Genomic DNA, 20,388 nt, shown 5'->3' with positions numbered 1-20,388 from the left:
CGGAAGAATACCTAGCACAAAGGAGAAAAGAAAGTAGAAAATCCTACTAAAGAGAAGGAAGCTAGCTGTAAAAAGCAGCTGTTTTTCCTATAAGTAATGGTGCATAAAAGCCATGATACCCATTTGGTAATGGTCAAAGGAACAAATGTTGAATTCCAGTCACCAAGTCTGGTAAGAAATGGTAAAAGAATCATCCAATTACATTCAGGTGATTTTTGTGCATATCAATAATATACCTAGAAAGAACCCAAAAGCACTGATAAAATATGAAGACCTAAACAAGAAATTGGGAGTACAATTGCTATTTTAATCACTAATTCCTAATTTTTTCAGAGTTGAGAAAGAGGAATGGGCTATGGAAGAAGTTGTTAGTGTCCAGCAAGTTTGTTTATCACCATTTTTCATTTGCCTCTTTATTTGCTCCCAGAAGCCTCCTCAGTGCCTCCTTTACTTCCTTGTTTCTCAGTGTGTAGATGACTGGGTTGAGGAGTGGAGTCACTATATTGTAGAAGAGGGTAAAGAACTTGCCTTGGTCCTGAGAAGCACTGTTCCCTGGTTGCATGTACATATAGATAATGTTGCCATAAAAGAGGGATACTATAATAAGATGGGAACTGCAGGTATTGATGGCTTTCCGTCTCCCTACTGTTGACTTGATCTGTAATACTGCCTTGGTGATATAGCCATAGGAGATCAGAATAAGGATTAAGGGTGTTAGTACAATAACCACTGCCAACACAAATACAGTGTTCTCAATGACAATAGTGTTTACACAAGCCACCCGAATCAGTGCTGGCATTTCACACAAGAAGTGGTTTATCTTGTTATTTCCACAACGAGGCAGTTTCAGAGTTATAGGAGACATAGTCAATGAGTTGATCACACCACCAAACCAAGCAATAGACGCTAGTCCCAAACAGAGTTTTGGATGCATAATCACTATGTAATGAAGGGGCTTGCAGACAGCAACAAAACGGTCATATGCCATAACAGCCAGTAAGAGACATTCAACACCACCCAGAGCCAGGAACAGGAAAAGTTGAAGAGCACAGCCTGTGTAGCTAATGGTTTTATCAGGCCCACTTAGGTTATAGAGCAGTTGTGGGATGGAGCTGGTGGTGAAACAGAGATCCAGGAAAGAGAGGTGGGTAAGAAAGAAATACATTGGTGTATGGAGACGAAAGTCTATTTGGGACACTAGAATGATGGTTGTGTTACCCACAACTGTCAGGAGATAGGCAATCAAGATTACCACAAAAAGGACTAATTCAAGCTGGGGCCTGTTGGAGAATCCTAGAAGGATAAAACCATCTTGAGTGCTTTCATTGGTCCCATCCATCATTTTGTACTATCCCTGAAGAGAAAAGGGAACAGAAATAATGAATAGATTACCGCAGTCCTTTGCACTTTATAGTTTAGTGCTTTAAAATCAACTTTCAAGATTCCTACTGAAATATCAATTAAATCTTTATTTTTCACATTCTCCAAAAAGAAATAAAACTAATTGTGAAACCTGAACTTTTATATCTAAGATTACTGACTACTATCATAAAGTTGGTTCATAGCATATTTAAGCATTCTCTTTATTCAAAGTGCCTTTTTCCTTTACTACTAATTCCTACTCTTAATCTCTATGACTGCTCCTCTTTTCTCTTTGTTGGCTCCTCTTCTTTCTAAGACAATGGTGGAGTGAATCTAGCTTGGCAAATTTAATAAAATCTGAATAAGACTAGATTTGGATATCTGTGATTTAATTCTGTGATCAAAAAATTATCTGTGGCTTTATGTTTCCTAGCAAATTTAAAATAAGTTCATTAGCCTAGCAATTTAGATGCAAGCAAATTTGGTTCCATTCTACCTTTCTGGTTTTTTTTCCCCACTATTTGCTCTAATTGGAATATCCTGCCACCATTATTTCTATGTTCTATCTCCATGATTCTGAAATTTACCTTCCATCCCTTCCTATGCATTCCTTTACATTTCCTAAATCTCATATTACTTAAATTCTCTCCCTGTTTCATCCATCAGTCTCTCCATTCATCCCTTCTTTCTCAAGCCATCACCTCTGCTCCTGTTTTCAATTTCCTTGTTTCATTCTCTTGATATTCTAACATTTTAACATTTAACATTCTAACATTTTAACTAGTTAAACTATATAATATATATCCTTTCTACCTTTGCACACCTTTCCATTTTGTCCCATTGTTGTTCAGTCATTTCAATTGTTCCTGGACTCTTTGTAACCCCATTGGGATTTTCTTGGCAAAGATACTGGAATGGTTTGCCATTTCCTTTTCCAGCTCATTTTCAGATAAGGGATCCAAGATAGAGTTAAATGACTTGTTCAGGACTTACAACTAGTAAGTGTTTAAGGCTGAATGTGAATTCATATCTTTCTATTACCCCTCCCTATACACACACACACACACACACATACACTAGCCACTTAACTGTATCCTTTTTTCCATAGTCATAAATTAATTCCAAACCTAAATTCTGGACTAAGTCCACCATATGCCTTCATAGTTGCTTCTGATGTAATAGATACCATTGGAAGAATTCATAAAATTGTATTCACCAGGTCTGTTACAAAAACATATATTATCTTTTCTAATCTAGAATTTCAGTGACATGAAACTTTTTTGTTTCATTCTCATTGACTCCCCCAAGTGCTTTTTTTAAATGAAATTTTCAAAATTTCCTGCAAGATACCTACACTATCTCTTATCCATTCACTCTCAGCAAAGTAATTTGAAGTTTCATGCTTTACTGAAAAATCTGAGGCATGATTCCTTACCTTTATTCTATTTCTAAGACTCAGATAACTTTATCATGATCCCTTTTCTTATCTCCTTTGCTGACACTTAGAAAGTGAAATGACTTTTCTCTTTGGATGGTGAAAATATGTATCTATCCATCCATCTCTCCCTCTCCTTCCCTTTCCCTCCCTCTTCTCTTCCTCTCTTTCTCTTTCCTCTCCCTTTCATTTCCTCTCCTTCCTCCTCTCCTTTTCCATCTTCTCTCTCTCTTCCTTCCTCCCCTTCTCTCTCTTTCCCTCCCTCCCACTTCTCTCTCTCTCTCTCTCTCTCTCTCTCTCTCTCTCTCTCTCTCTCTCTCTCTCTCTCTCTCTCTCTCTCTCTCTGTCCCTATTTTTCTTTTTATCTATCTCTTTTATCCCCTCCCATCTGACCTTCTCTAGAATAAACCCTTTCAATTTTCTCCATGAATAGCTTTTTAATTTTGTTGTCTGTGAAGGTCTGGTCTAGCTCCTCTTGTCAGGATAAGCAAAAGTCCTTGCCCCACGTGTGGACACCAAATGTAGCGAGCTGTTGTCTCCAGAAGCTGCCAGATCGCTCTCTGGGAAGAGATCTGCTGTGTCTACTCAAATCTTTCAGACAGATTCTTCTTCCTGTAGTGAACCGTTGTCTCCAGGCAGTTGCTGTTAACTCTTGTCCAGAGAAGTGACTTCCCTTCCTGCAGAGAGCCGACTTCCCTTCCTGCAGAGAGCTGCGTCAAGCCAGATGTAGTGCAGAGTCTTCTCTTCTTTAACTCTTGTCCTTCTCCAGTCCAATCCGCTCTCCAGGCCCAATGTTGTGTCTTTTATCCTCCCAGAGAATGGGCGTGGGATAATGCAAGGGCTTCTGGGAAGAACCACTTCAGCCAATGAGCTTGCTCCTTCTATCAAATCAACCTGAGTTCTCACCTTGTCACTGTCCAGACAACCTGAGTTCTCACCTAGTAATCCTAACAGTTGTCTTTTTTTTAAATTTTCAATATACAAAGAAATACAGAAAACATGATCATATATAAAATTGTTAATTTATTGGGTCAAAGTTATTTTAAGTGTAAGTTAACTTTAATACTGTCTTGTTTATGTACTCTTTTGAATTTTCTTTTGCTCTCTTCTATATATTTTTACTTTTTAAAATTTCCTTTTCTTTGGCATTGCTATCAATACTCACACACTCAAAATAAAAAATATTCCCATGTATCTAATAAGTATGCTTTAGCCAAAAAAAAAATAAAATTAGCTGCTGGCTATGTCTGAAAAAATCAAAAGGTGGGATGCTTGACTCACTATAGTCTTTTGGAATCATATTTAGCAATTACATTGATGAGAGTTTTAAAATTTTACAAAGTATTTTTCTTTAGATTATTTTAGTAATTGTGTAAATTGTACTTTTGGTTATGCCGAATTGAATAATTTCATACACATTTCTTTAAATTTCTATGAATTCATTCCTTTAATAATTACTTATATATTATATTTATTTAGATTTCTATGTCAAAATTTGTTCAACCACTTCTTATTTAATAGGCATACACTTGATTTCCTGCTACAACAAAATACAACTCTAAATGATTTTGTCCATATAAGGTCTAAAAGTATGAGTACTTTTTCCCCTTCTCTCTCTCTCTCTCTCTCTCTCTCTCTCTCTCTCTCTCTCTCTCTCTCTCTCTCTCTCTCTCTCTCTCTCTCTCTCTCTCTCTCTCTCTCTCTCTCTCTCTCTCTCTCTCTCTCTCTCTCTCTCTCTCTCTCTCTCTCTCTCTCTCTCTCTCTCTCTCTCTCTCTCTCTTTAACATCTTTGGATTATATGTTTCAGGGCCATTTTACTTTATATCAATAATTGGGCTTAAGAATATACAGTTTTACAACAATAACAAAATTTGGTTCTGCACATATATATTGTACCTAGGATATACTATAACATATTTAATATGTATGGGAATGCCTGCCATCTAGGGGAGGGGGTCAAGGGAAGGAGGGGAAAAATTTGGAATAGAAGGGAGTACAAGGGATAATATTGTAAAAAAATTACCTATACATATGTACTGTCAAAAAATGTTATAATTATAAAATTAATTTTAAAAATAAAAAAATTTTAAAAAGAATATACAGTTTTATTTGACTTCTTGGATGTAATTCCAAATTACTTAAAAAATTGATAGGCCAATTTATACACTTCCCCAACACTGTCTTCCCTTTCTAAAATTATGTTTTCCTTTCTTGTTATTTTTGATAATTTGATGGCTATAACCTCAGTGTACTTTTAACTGGCATTTCTCTTATGATTCTCTTACTGACTTGGAGTATTTTTTCCCATTGTTGTTAATAATGGAATTTTTTCTTTTGATAAATGCCTATTTAAATCTTCTGGATATCTGTTTTATTGGGGAATAGTTTTTGTACACATATATTTGTACAAATTCCCTACATATTACTATCAGAGAAATTTAGTAATAAAGCTCTCTATATACCCCATTCCCAGATAACTGTTTAAATTCTACTTCTAGCTCCACTGATATTGTTTGTTCAAAAATAGTATAATCTTGTCTAGTTTGAATTGCTCATTTTCTTCCTGTTTTTTACAGTTGTGAAGTGCCCATCTTTTCTTTTGTCTTTAATTTATTTAACTGACATGGCTATTTGGAACTTGTGTTACATTATTTGAAATGGAGAAGTGAAGTCAAAATGATAGAGTAATAGAAATCAGTACAAACAACTCTAAACAGATGTAGAAAATCCTGATGGGAAAAAAATCTAAGAAAAATTTATTGAGTGATTTGCCCATTCCAGATTGGAGAAAGACAAAGATGTCTATGGATAGAGAGGTAAAGATCTGTCCAGGTCATAAGAAGTCAAGACACTATGCACTGTAGCAAAAGGAAGTCTCAAGGGAGGGAGGGGAAAATTTGGGAAAATGAATACAAGGGATAATGTTGTAAAAAAAAAATTACTCATGCATATGTATCGTCAAAAAAAAATTATAATTATAAAATTAATTAAAAAAAAAAAAGGAAGTCTCACATAAATGGCACAACCTTGGTTGCAGTGTGCAAAGAGATGTCAAGTCTAATCAAGTTCCAGATCAAAAATCCAAAACAGACTTTGGAAGGGGATGTACCTAGGCATGGGATGAAGTTCAACTCCCAAGGTAGGGAAGCCATAAAGAAGCTAGCAGTAGCCATGTGGCTCAGATCCTGGGAACAAATAAGTCTCATTTCCAGCTTCTAATACAGTCTGAAGTCTGTAGAAAAATAACTACTGTAGGAATCACCAACCAAAGAAGTACCCACAAGTCAGTCACTTAGAACAAGTTAAGCTTCTCAAAGGTTTCACAATGAGTCTACTTTTGTTTATATCCAAAGCCATATAAAGAACATGCAGAATCCATACCAAAGGAGAAACAATAAAACTTTGCATGGAATCACTTTAACAGTCTAACTTTCCTTGTCCTTTTCCTGCTATCCACAGCCCCCCACCCCAATTACTTCCAAGGGAATTTAATCTTTTAAAGACAGAAATTATCCACCTTTATTGGAAAATATAGCATGAGGGGAAATTAATCACCTCTAGAGGGTAATTTGTTCACCTTTCCAACAGGATGATTTTTAGGAAGCTTATCTTGAAGTCTTACCTAAATAGTGAGAAAAGAGTAATTTAAAACAATTCTTACATTTCCTCTAAAGCTATGAAAATTGAAAAAAAATGAAAAAAGATACTAATAATAAGTTTTGGAGGCATTATGAGGAGACAAATACACAAAAATTCAATGTCTTTGGTGGAATAGGATAATGAGATCTTATCACTGCTTCCCATTCTTGCTTATCTCTTAGTATTACCTTTTGAAAATACCATGCAGGAATCATCAAGTTTTCAGATGAGTATGCCCAATTCTATAGGGTAAAGCATATGCTGGAAAATTTGCTTTATTCACATTGAGTCTCTCTTAGGGAGGCAGCTACAGTGAAAAAAATAATTGAAGGAATTTTGAAGATTTCTTTTGCAAAGATTATAAAGTTTAGTAATCAGTGATGAACTTCATTCTCCCTTATAGTATAAAATGCTAAAATTCAGGGGGAAGCCCCACAAGATTCAGGTATGGGAAGAGTATATCTCTTTGTTCCAAAAAATTTTTAATTTAAGAGTCCAACATCTTTCCTCAAAAAGATACTTTTGAAAGGGTACTCCCAAGCTGTAAAGTATCCTGTCATTGCCATTCTTCACATGATATAGTGTATACAGAACCAGTCTACAAACCAGGAAAACTTCTTGATCAGAAAGGTCAAGATTTGGTAACTAGTTGGCTGGATGACTTAACCTCTCAGGCCTTCTAGTCAACCCTCTAAGACTATGAATTGCACAGGTACTAATATGCATTGATGGTAAAAGTTTCTGAATCTGGGAGTTTCCCTTACTAAAGAAATCACAAGTTCAGTCTGAAAGTAGATAGAAAGCAGTTCAAGATCGATCTTGAACCCACATTTTCTGCCTCCAAATCCAGTGCTTCAGGCATTACACTACATTTCCTATACAACTTCATTTTCCTTGGGAGCATCTTCCAATTAAGTGCTGAGTGCATGGTTGTATTAAGAAATATTTTAATGAGTAGTTGTTAACAAACAAACAGATAGTTCAGACATGGAATTTTAGATGCACTTTTAAATGCCATATTTCAAATGAGACTTTGGTAAAATCACATCAAGGAAGGAGCTTTAAAGCTATTTCCTACATACTGTAGTTAAGGGAAATGGGTTAATTTAATATAAAGAAGCCAACCTAAAGAACTATCATGTAAAAGACAAAAGTCTGTCTCATTCTTAGAACAAAGTGCACAAGGAACACCAATGGTTAGAAGTTTTAGGAAGACTGCTTTCAGTTTAGCCTAAGAAAAAGTTTCTGAAAAATCAGATTGCCCAAAAAAGTAAGCAGATAATTAAGCACATGTTGTATAATTTACTTGCTGAAGGTATAAGATATTGAAATATATGTTGACTTTTTAAAGATTGCTAATTTTTAGTTAATAAGTAGTAATTGTATACCTTTTCTCAGACCTATATTGATGGGTCAGACTACTTACCATTTCTGGAGGTATCAACATAACTCCAGACTTCATAGTCATGAGGTCCAGGTAGACTAAGGGATCTATGAGAAGGACTTCAATAATTCTAGTCTTCAATTCCAGTTCAATTCAAGAACTCCCTAATTTCTCTGTCCAAGGAGTAGTTGCCATTTGGTGCTGGCAGGTCAGTTGCTTAGATAATTTAGGGACAGGGATCCTTTCTTCTCAGAAAACATGAAAGAAGTTGTGGTATAAAAGGCAGTGGAGGATGTCTCATCACTTATGCGACTCATATACAACTACAAAGGACCATCACTGACTGCTGTGTAAAAGCTTTACTTATGGAAGTGACATAGAATGGATTAGGATCTCATGAGCATAAGTCTGAAGGGATGATCAGAGAAAGAGGCCCTAGTTAATTAAGGACAAGGAAGCCTCTGGGACCTAACAGTCCTTAGTGAGGAAGTAGGGATGTCCTACACATGAGGATCCAAGGGGAAATCATTTCAGAACTTTTTGTTTTTAAAAGTATTGTAAAATAAAATATGGATCACCTCCTGGGAATTAGGATATTTGACATTCTTTCTCTTGCCAAATTGTAACAAATTCATTACTTCCAGGTAAAAATAATCACAATATAAGAATCACTAGGAATAGAGTAATCACTTAGTACCTTTTGCCTCTAGTAGGGAAAAACCAGAATAATCTTGCTGAGATTATCAATCCCACTTTCCTGAGGATGATGATGTTTTGTATATAGATCAAAGACAGAAACAAAGATATCTGGGGAAAAATGAGGAAAGAGGGAACCAATGTTGTAGTAGGACAAAGGATTCTTATTTTTATGCTGATTGAAACAGTAATGTTACCAATGTCGTTTCCAAATGACATTTTCTGAAGCAGTATATAGCAATAATACTTGACTGGAGAACAGAAAAGAATGTATTACCAGGACTGTAGGAGAAAACGATTAAAGACAATAGTTTATAAAAAGTTAGATGTTGAATTTAGTTTCTCTTTTACATTTAAAGGTTTGTATTGGCTTATATCCCAGTTTACAATATATCTTACTGCTCCATCTTGGCAAAGGCACAGAACAGAAATGCTTAAAAGTCCTCTATTTTAAGAAATATTCATTTTCTTCTTGAAGGATTATACTCATTTTTGCTGGATGAGTTCTTATTGGTTGTAATCCTAATTTCTTTGCCTTCCAGAATATTATATCGAAAGTTTTTTGATCATTTCTTGTCAAAGCTGCTAAATCTTGTATGATACTGATTGTGGTTCCTTGATATTGAATTATTTCTTTCTATTTGCACTATTTTCTCTTTCACTTGGATGCTCCAGAATAATAATTGCTTGGAGTTTTCTTTTGGGATCTTTTCCAGGAGGTAATTGGTAGATTCTTTCAAATTAAAAAAAAAAATCTTCTGCACCTAAGATATCTGGGCAATTTTCATGTCTAAAAGTTAGTTAGAAATGTGAGATTGGAAGCTAGCAGAAAGTTTGGAATGATTTGAGTTGATTTCCAGTAAACATCTTAAACTCAATTATGTCCAAAACAGAATTCATTATATTCTCTTCTAAATCTTCTCTATTACTGTTAAAGGTACATAATCCATCTAAGTCCCTCAGACAGTGAGAAATCAAATAACTTAGATCTGATCTTTGACTTCTTACTGTCTTTTATCACCCCCATATCCAAACTCTTGTCAAGGTCTGTCTATTTTGCCTTTTCAACATCTACTATGCCTTTTTTTTTTAGGTCCTCATCACCTCACATCTACAATATTGCAATTAACTTCCTGGTGGGTCTATCTGCCTCTCAAGTCTTTCCTCATTCCACTCCATCTTCTATTCAAGCACCAAAGTGATTTTCTTTTCTTGTCTTTTCTTTTTGCTTGAGGCAATTTGGGTTAAATGACTTGACCTGGGTCATATAACTAGGCAGTGTTAATTGTCTGAGACTAGATTTGAACTCAGGTCCTCCTGACTTCAGGTCTGGGGCTCTATCCACTGTGCCACCTAGCTGCCCCTACCAAAGTGATTTTAAAGCCAGCTTTTGCCCTCCTCAATAAACTTCAGTGGTTCCTTATAACTTAGAAGGATCAAATATAAAATCATTTATTTGGCATTCAAAGTTCTTCATAATTTAGTCTCCTACTTTTCCTTTAACCTGACATTTTACTCCCCAATATACAATTTTTGATTCAGTGATTCAGTGACACTGGTCTTTCTGCCTTTCCATGAACAAGATACTCTAAGGCATTTTCTCTGACAGTACCCCATCCATGCAATGTTCTTCATCTATGTCTATTGAGTTCCCTGGGTTCTTTTAAGTTCCAACTAAAACTCCTTCTTCTACAGGAAGCTTTCAGAATACCTTTTAATTCTAGTACTTTCCCTCTGTTAATTATTTTCTACTTATCTTATACATTGTATATATTAGTTTGTTGTTTCCTTCATTAAATTGTCACCTCTTTAAGGGCAAAGAGTGTTATTTGCCTTCTTTTTTGCATCCCAGAACTTAGCAGAATGCCTGACATAATAGGTACTTAATAAATGTTGATTGATCAAGTTAAACAAAATCATGGCATCTGACAGTGACATTAGACATAAGAAATCCCTCATTGAAGAGATGAAGGAATTTTTTTTTCTCTTATCTCTTCTCTGGAGCCAATATTGGTCACTGTAATTATTTAGTATTCAACTTAATTTTAATGTTCTTTTTATCTACACTATTTTAATCACTGTGGATTTTATTCTTTAGTTTTATTTATTTTTTCTATTATCATTTTATTCCAGCCTTCCTATATTTCTCTGAATTTCCCACATTCTTCACTTCTATATAGTACTATTCCATTTTGTCATATAGGACAATTTATTTCATCAATCTCAAATTGAAAGGCATATAATTTGTTCTCTCTCTTTCCTTCTCTTCCCTCCTCTCCCTCTCCTTCTCCTTCTCCTTCTCTCTGCCCCTTTTTTCTCTCTCCCACACTCTCTCTCTGTTTCTGTCACTCTCTTGCCCTATCTCTCTCTCTCTCCCTTCCTCCCTCCTCCCCCTCTCCTTGCTACAATTACTGCTATTAACATATCAGTATATTTAGAAATGTCCTAACTTTTACTTCCTTGTCTCATTTGTCCATAGGATTATCAGGGTAGAAAAAGTATGAAGTGAATGGTTGGACCAAATTACAGCTCCAACAATATTATATTTGTGCCCTATCTTATTATAACCTCTTCAACATTAATCATTTTCATCTTTTAACAATTTAGTCAATTTGCATGATATGAGGTAAAAATGTAATTGTTTCAATTTGTGTTTTTCATTATTATTGATTTAGGATAATCATTCATACAGTTGTTGATTGTTTAAATTCTTCATTTGAAAACTGTTCATGTCCTTTGATCACTTATTTATCAGGAGGCAGTGTATAACAAAAGAAAGACTGCTGACTCTAAAGGACATAGGTTCTGATTCTGACTTTGATGCTTTCTATCTGGGTGGCTTTGGGCAAATCATTTAGCCTTGATTTCAGTTCCTTCATCTGTAAAATGAATGTGTTGTATTTTGTTATTTCTGATATTCTTTCTTTCTCTATATTGATGGCCTTTGTGTAATATATTTGTATTGCTGTTCTATATTTCTTAGATATCAAACTCAAAACTGAGACAAATTAAGAAAATATCCCTTCACCCCCAATAGTTTCCTTTCTTGACCTGGCTGCACTAATACTATACATGCTAATTTTTTTGAAATTCTATTTTTCAAATATAAAATTGACCAACAAGATGGAGAACACTAGACCTTTTCTCTTATTCACATTACCTTTTAAAGTTTTCCATCATGAAAATTATACACAAAAGATGAAATAATGGTAGTTTTTCTCAAGGTTTAGGACCTCAGAAACACAAATAAGATAAAATCCCAATGAACTAACAGAAAAAGCTAATAGTCCCAATACCCAAACTTTCTTATTTGCTACACCTTCCTTTAATGTCCTGAATGTTCTTATGTTCTCTGAAATGTTATCTGAAAACCCAGAAGTTTTCAACAGAACTCAATTCCAACATCCCCTCCACCTCAAAATCCTCAGACTCCAAATATTGTTATGCCACAGTTCTCTTTTATTGTCCTGACTCAGTTTCTCCAATTATCCTGACTCAGTTTCTCTGCTTTTCAGTCTTGCAAAACCTCCCCTTCCTCTTCATCAGAATATTTGATAAGGATAAAAGATCTTATATTTTAGAATATCAGAATGCCTCTCCCCATCCCAAGTTATCGGAATTTCAGATATCGTCTTATCAAGATGCCTCTTCCCATGTCCAGGGTGCCTCCCCCTATTATGTCATCTCATGTGGTTCACTCCACCCTGACAGAGTCTCGTTCCCATTCTCAGCACCCTGACTCTGCCCTTGCCTCAGTCTACCCCCTGAGTCTGAGCCATGTGTGTATATAGGTCATTGTGAACTCTCATTGTTTGCTGGGATTCTTGGAGATGATAGTCTCATTTAACCATGGGACCAAATCATGGATCCATTTGGTCCCAGTAAATCTCTCCCATTTAATAAATTATTAAGAACTCTCTAATCTCTATCTTGCCTCAGTTTCTTCAGCATTACAATATAAAGAGTAAAAGCTTGTTTAGATTGAGACAATCTGCCTAAACACAGTCCATCCAGGAGGTTGTGAAACAATATGATGCAGTTTGAGTGGTCTAGATTCCTGGTGGTCTAGAGGTTAGTGGTTATAAAAGAGTTTTTAAGAATCCCCTTTAATAGGCCACAGGTTCTAGGAATGAAAGAATTCACTCATTCTTAAATTAATAGTTGCATGATGAAAGTTTATTGTTGGATAGAACTATTGGACAGATCTATGGGAAAATGCACTGAGAATTCAATTCTCAGGAGACAGAAGGATCCTGAAAGCTGAGTGAGCTATCTAGGTCTATCTGCAAAAGACCTTCGTTGAAGGAAACTGTTATATTGGATCTTAGCGGGGGCTGGGTCAGCCCAAGCAGATCAGACCCAGTGGGGGCTGGATCTCCTATTGGAATTAACAACATTTCAAAGGGTTGCTTTTTGACCAGGTTTTCTAATTGAATCAAAGGCCCTGGCATCCTGGAAAGATAATTTATCTGGGGAGGATATGCCTTTCCCAGGAATGGTTGAGATTCTGAAAGGGATTACAGATCAATAGGAAATAACAGTTTTTTAAAGGGACCCCAACCTGCTTCAAAAGGATCTTGAGGAAGTAAAAAGATTGCTATTTTGAGAATGGCTAAAGTAAATCCTTTCCAACTCTGTTCTCTGAACAATTTATATGAAGTGAACATACAACCTTGGATTATTAAAGAAAGTAATTGTAGGTACAGCTGAGAGGATTATAGGGCTAATTCAGGATAATTGAATTCAGATTTGTTTGGTTTAGAGAATTTGAGCTTACATGTTTATTTTTAAAACTCAATAAATTGGACCCTGTCTCTACAAATGTCTTAGATGCTGTGCCTATATAACTTACTGCCTGGAGTCATAATGATGGGATGAAGTCTAGTTTTCAGGGCTCTCGGTATGGGAAACAAAAATATGAAGTTTAGGTTTTGAGGTTGCCTTTAGTAAAGAATCAAATGATGAGGTCTAGATTTAGGGAACCAAAATGAGATTAGGGTTTCTAATGGTCAGCTGCTAAATGATAAGGTCTAGTGGCAGGTTTGGGGTTTAGGAGCCAAATGGAGAGGTTTAACTCCCTTGTACCTCCTCGGGATTCGGCACAAGGGTAGAGAGTTTTGGGGAAGCCCCTTCTGGTGGCGCAGGGATTTTCTGTAAAAGAATTTACAAACCAAACCCCCAAACCTAGACTGATAAAAGGTTTATTATAGGGATTGGAAAGTAAGGTTAGAAATCCTGACAGGCATAAAGTCTTGTTAGGGAAATAGATGAGGATAAAGAAAGGAAGCACTGGAAAAGAATATTATCCAGGGGGCAGAGGCCTCCTTGGCCTGGCATGGCATAGCATGGCATAGCATGGAATTTAAATAGAATTTAATGAGTTTCTTTATTTGAATAGCATTGGAATTCTTTTGCTCAGTACTGAACCAACTCCACCTAGATAACAGAATGAAACTATTTGTCTTGTTTCTATCCAGCCATGTCCCTCACTGAGGCAGAAGATTTTCTCCTTCAAGGAGTGTTAGAGTTTCGGGGTCCCTTCTTCAAGAATACCTAGATTTAAATGCTATCTCTAACACTTAATATCCATAATTTGGTCTCTTAACATCTATGGAACCAGGCTTTTTCATTTGTAAAAATAAAAAAAGAAAAGAAAAGAAAAAAAGAAAAAAGAAAAAAAAAAAGGCAGTTGGATCATATGGTCTCTAAGGTCTCTTCCAAAACTTCTATATAAGATTTTTGAAATTCAATTACTTAACTAGTCAATTCCAATGGAAGATTTATTTGTGTGACTGATCAATCAAGTCAATCAAAATAGTCTGGCTTTCAACTCTTGGTGGACACAATCAGGACTGGAGAGTTTCACTTTTGAATTCAAATGAAGCTGTGCTTTGAGAACTAAAGAAGAAAGATTTTCTAGAAATCTAAGCTACTTTATTTACCTTCTTTGTTTCTCTTTTACTGAGAACAATATGGAGAAACTACTCTAGTTTCTCCTCTGATACTCATAGTAACAGACATGAAACAAATTAATGACCCCTTGGAAATAGATACTGGGAAATGCAGCTAAATTTAATGAATCCCAGTGTTGCAAATTCCTTTGTCCCTTGTGGATACAATGAGTAAAAAACTTTATGATGAATACTTTGGCCAACTAATTAGAAACTTTATTAGCAGTTCAATCCCTATTACCTGCCATCTACTCTACAATAACATTCTACAAATACCTTTTTTAGGTCACATCCCTAAATCATTATGGCATTACATGACATAATCTAGTCTTTGCAATCAGATGAGTAATTACAAAAATTGTATTGATTCTTTTTACTTAACACTTCACAATTAGCCCTCTACCCTAAAACAACCTTCCTTTTTAATCAAGAAGTATAATTAAGAATAACAAATTGACCTATCTGAAAAAAACCTGGCATTCTTCATTCATATTCCACTCCTTTGCTAAAATTATCCATTCATCAACCTTCTGTAGTCTTTTGGTCATTACATTGGTCTAAATTCTAATATCTTTTAATCCTCTTTTCTTTTATATTGTTGTAGCCTTTGTGTGCTTTATCCCCTTAGCTCTCCTTACTACGTGCTAAATTACTTCAGTCTTCCTAATCTTCTCTGTGTTGGTCACATTTATAATTTTGTATGAAACAATAGTATTCTATTACTTTCAAATATGACCAATTTAATGAATATGAAATAAAAATTCAGAGTTGTTTAATTGTTTCTTTTTATTGGTGATCTGGAAAATCTTTCATGTGACTATAGGTGTTTTTCATTTTTTATTTTGAAAATTGCTTGGTTCTCTCTTGTAGTTTCATTTCCCACGTGTTCAATTATCACCTCTATAAGCATGCCTCCTACATATACAACAACCTCTAATTTTGAATTGCCAACTGCCTACTGAGTACTTGTCTTGAATGTCTGTCTCAGGTATCCTAAATTTGACATGCACAATAAAGAACTTCTTATCTTTCCCTTGAAGTGCTCCCTTTTTCTGAATATCTCTACTTCTGTTGAAGGCACTATAATTTTTTCAATCACTCAGATTCATGACTATAAGAGAATCCTTGTTTTGCCTTATTCCATAAACCCATATATGTAAGCACTTTTGATGATCTGTTTAATCTCTCTATATATCTCTTCCATCCTTTCCCTTCTCTTCAATCACTACACATTCAGATTCTTATACCTTTCCATATGAAATATTGTAAAAAATTTTAATTGTTCTACCTACACCATGTCTTTCCCTCTCTAATCTGTTCACATTTACCAGAATAATATCTCTAAAGCGTATTTCTAAGCACCTCACTCCTCAATCAATGAATTCCAGGGGCTCTCTATTACTTTTAAGGGCAAACACACAATTTCTTGTTTTCCATCCAAAACTGTTCATAACTTGACTCTAATATAACTTTAAATCCTTATTATTTAAGACTTCTTTTTATGCATTCTCTTGTACAGATAAACTAACATCCTTGACATCCCATTTCCAACTTTATGCCTTGTAAATACTATTACTCAAGTCTGGAATTCACTTTTTCATCTGCAACTCTTAGAATCTCTAATTTCCTTCAAAGTTTAATTCAAATACTACTTCCTTCAGGTCTCTCCTAGTCACAGCAATGACGGGTGCTTCTCTCCCCATTCCCCACTCCCAAATTTACCCTGTACATATTTTAATGTATATTTGGTTTATATTTATGCAATTACATGCTATTTCTTGTTATGGAATCTAGATTTCTTCAGGAAGGGAAGAAAGGAAGAAAGAATGGCAAAAAATAAGGAAGGGAAGAAGAAAGGAAGAGAAAAAAGAAAGAAAAGAAGGAAGAAAACTAGTATTTATTAAGTAAACTATGTGCTAGACATTGTGCCAAGCACTTTGTAAATATCTTTTAATTTTCACAAAAAACTTGGGAAGAAGGTACTACTATTCCCATCTTACAGCTAAGGACTCACACAGGATCATACAGGTAGGCCTAATTTGAACTCAAATCTTCTTGACTCCAGATCTTTTATTTTTTCTACTTATTGTTCCACCTAGTAACCTTTGAGTAAGAACCATTTTTTTATCTTTCTCTCCTCAGCATTGACCTTAGTGCCCAGAACTTTTTTCATACTTAATATGTACCTGGTTGATTCATTAATTGATTCATAATTGATGACTGATCATCTTTTCTTTTTAAAAAGTTTTATTGATGCCTTTAGTTTTTATATCACAGTCATTTCCAAACTATAACTTCATTCCCATTGAACCCTGCCTTACAATAAGACAAATAGTTCAGCAAAATGAGCCCACATACTGTTATTGTGATAGTTTGTATAAAATTTGATACTAGTAATTCATGACATCCCTACTGAAGCACTTAGCAAAGTACCACAATATAGTAATCACTTATTAAGTGTTTATTTATCATTGATTGATTGAAGGAAGGAATTAATATTTTCTTCCATTTCTTCTCTTAGTACCAAGATTAGTCATTTCAATTACTCAACATTCTACTTCATTTTATTGTTTATATTGCTATAGCAATCAGAGTGTAGTTTATTCTCTCAATTCTATTTATTTTAATCTATATTAGTTCATTCATTCTTTCCCATATTTATTTGAATTCTTTATATTTTAAAATCACAATAATAACACCATTCATCTGCGTCAATCTATTTGGTCACTCTCAAATCTATATATCTACTTTGTTTCTATATTTTTTGCTGTCACATACACCACTATTAATATTTTTGGTAGTTATAAGGCTTTTCTGTCTATTTTTGTACTCCTTGATGTTTACACTTAATAATGGTATCAGTATGTCAAAGACTATAGAACAAATTATAATAGCATTTCTTTCATATTCTAGAATTTGTTGAAACAAATTACAGTTACAATAACAATATAGGTTTGTCTGAGTTACTGTTGCTTCTCCCATATTCTCCAGTTCTATCTTTGGTAATTTTTGCTTATTTGCATTGAGTGAGACTAAATCATTTTAATTTATTTTTTATTATAGGTGATGTATAATAATAAAATTCATATAGTTATTTGCTAGTTTATAATTTTTCATTTGAAGGTTTTGTTCATGGACTAGAAAAAATGGTGGAGTAAGAAGAATAAAGTCTACCTTTTCCCAAAAGTATATCACCAAAAATTTAAATGGAACTCCAAAATAAATACTAATTGGAAAATCTAAACAGAAACCATAGTGGATCATTTTTCCATGTGAAGATCATGAATTTATACCATAGAAAGTGAACAAGACAGGAACTGTGGAGTAGGGACCAGTTATTATTAGTTCTTCCACTTTGAGGTAGAACAGAATGGGAGATCCAGTAACTTGACTAAGATCAGAGGGGCAAGTTTTCTCTTAGGGCTCAAAGTATGTTCTGTGATACATACCAAGGGCTGAATCCAGGGAAGTGCTATTATTCTAATCAAAAAGTAAAATTTTAAATTCAGCCTGAGGGCTTAAATCAGAGGGAGAACAATAGTGCTAATCCTCTAATTACATATTTAATATGTGTGTTGGATAGGGGTTCAATCCCCAGATTCAGACTTGTGGAGAGGTGAAATTGTGTTACTTAGACCCAAAATAAGGTCTGAAGACCCACAATAATCAGATTGTGTCCTCTATCAAACCACATGATGTCTACTGAAAATTTCCAGCTTCCTTGTCCAAGCCTTGTCTTTGATTCTTTAGGAACATAGCATTTGATAATCAGAGAATTGGGACAGGACCCCAGAAAACAGAGACCAGCACCACATAAAGGCACATTACTTCCAGAAGTAGACAGATCCTGGCCCCACACAAAGCCCTAGTGTTGAAAGTAAGGCTGGAAGACTATGTAATCCAAAAAAAAAAAAAAAAAAAAAAAAAAAATATATATATATATATATATATATATATATATATACATACACAAAATAATATTGTAATTCTATAATATTTTATCCCTCTTAATTATATTAAGAATATTCCTTATCCTAGTCATTTTGATGAGAGTTAGGAAAGGGGGAACCCCTTTTGGTTCGGCACAAGGATTGTCTAGTGACAGCACAGAGTCCCCTCTAAAGGAATTTACAGGCCAGAAAACCTAGATTGATTAAAAAAAAAAAAAAAAAAAAAAAGGTTTATTGTAAGAGTTTGGAAGTAAGGGTAAAGGTAGAAAGACACCAGGGCCTGATTTGATCGCTGGGCAGACAGGAATCTTTGGCATGGCTGATGTAAGAATGCCATGTTTGGGCTCCTGCAATGAGTGGACTCCAGAGTTTCCTTTTTATGATCTTGAAGGTGGGTGGAATCCTGGCTGGTTTCTGCCAGGGTTATAGAATTCAATGGGTTTTTAGATAAGGAAGAAGCTGTTTGTGGGCCTTGGGGAAACCTGAGCAGATAGTGGGAGGCTGGGAAAGCCCAAGTTAGCTCAGATCCGGTGGGGGTTGGGAAAACCCAGATATCATTGGAATTCAAAAGGATACTTTTGGACCAGGATTTGTGAATCAAAAGATCCTAGCTTCTTCAGCCATGGAGGTATTGGCAATCAGAAAGGAATATTAAAAGGACCTCAACCCCCATCAATTTCATCAGTTTTTCCACTGTTTTCCACACACCCACTGCTCCACTAGTATGGAGAACTTAACTTTTGATTTTCTCTCTATTATGAGCTGGAGAAAATTGGCAAAATCATTTCAATTCAATAACAAATATGTATTAAGTCCTTATTATGTATTAAGCATTGTGCTAGACAATGAAAATACTAATACAAAGAATGAATTGCTAAAAGTCCTTATGGAAGTTGCTTGGTTATTGCCTGCTCCATTTGAAGTGAATTTCAAACTTTTTTTTTTTTTTTTTTTTTTTTGCTCAGTAGCTGCTGTGCCACTACCATAATAACCCTGGAAAGTTAGGTCAGGGAAGGAATGAAGAGTGGGTGGAGCATGAATACAGTATCTGACACAGGTTATGAGTGTTCTATGAAGGTCCTTGAGGATCATCTACCTCACAACTAATTTGAAATTCTTTAATTCATAACTTTCATATATATTTCCCTATGGAGCCTGAAGCTTGAGGTCTAGAGTTGGGGTAAGGAATGAGATTAAATATACCATGATTCTCATACATGTGGCATACTCTGAAATGAGATTAGGAAGAAGGAAGACCATGGAATCAATGCTTGGACTTACCTGTAAGTAGGTTGTTGAAAGCCTTTGGTCACTCTCCTTCAACTAATTTAAAACATTCTGTATCTCAGTATTTATTGTTGGCTCTGCCCCATGGAAGCCAGTGAGTCTAAGATTGGTAAATTTTTTTCCCAATGAAATTCATTTTCTCAAATGAATTTCTGTCCTTTGATAGATTTAGAATCAAAAAGGTTCTTAGTGGTCAATTGGTCTAGTCCTTCAACTTTATAAATGAACACCTGAGGATGACAGTTTAAATGATCTGAGCAATTTTATAGTAAGTGAAAGATGCAGAATTCATACCCAGATCTTTTCTTTATTGTTCTTTGTTGTTCTGCTTCATTTTCTGAAATTCTTTCCACTTTTTAAAGTGTAATTGGGGAGAGCTGGATATGGTCAAAATTTCTCACTAAGTCATATTGATGAGGTGTAGAGTGGTCTAGATTCCAGGTGGTCTAAAGGTTAGTGGCTATAAGAGAGTTATAAGGATGCCCACTAAATTGACCGCAGGTTCTAGGAGTGAAAGAATTCACTCATTCCCAAATATTAGTTGCAAAATGAAATTATTGTTAGATAGAAATCAATTTAACCAGAGACTGACTTCTATAGTGGCAGATCTATGGAAAATAGAGTTTTGCACTGAGAATGCAATTCTCAGTGGACAGAAAGTCTTGGTATCTGCAAAGACTTTAG

The 20,388-nt window shown here is 35.0% G+C and overlaps 1 protein-coding gene across 1 annotated transcript; it reads right to left on the bottom strand.

Annotated features, from left to right (window-relative positions):
* Positions 1–369: 369 nt before the first annotated feature.
* LOC141566876 (olfactory receptor 2W3-like) lies at positions 370–1,380 on the bottom strand. Its single transcript, XM_074312000.1, has one exon. The coding sequence runs from the start codon at positions 1,340–1,342 to the stop codon at positions 392–394; it is 951 nt and encodes a 316-aa protein (XP_074168101.1). The 5' UTR covers positions 1,343–1,380; the 3' UTR covers positions 370–391.
* Positions 1,381–20,388: the final 19,008 nt, after the last annotated feature.

Source organism: Sminthopsis crassicaudata, chromosome 4 (assembly GCF_048593235.1).
Source record: "Sminthopsis crassicaudata isolate SCR6 chromosome 4, ASM4859323v1, whole genome shotgun sequence".
NCBI lineage: Eukaryota > Metazoa > Chordata > Mammalia > Dasyuromorphia > Dasyuridae > Sminthopsis > Sminthopsis crassicaudata.
This window is presented reverse-complemented; position numbering and strand designations above follow the sequence as displayed.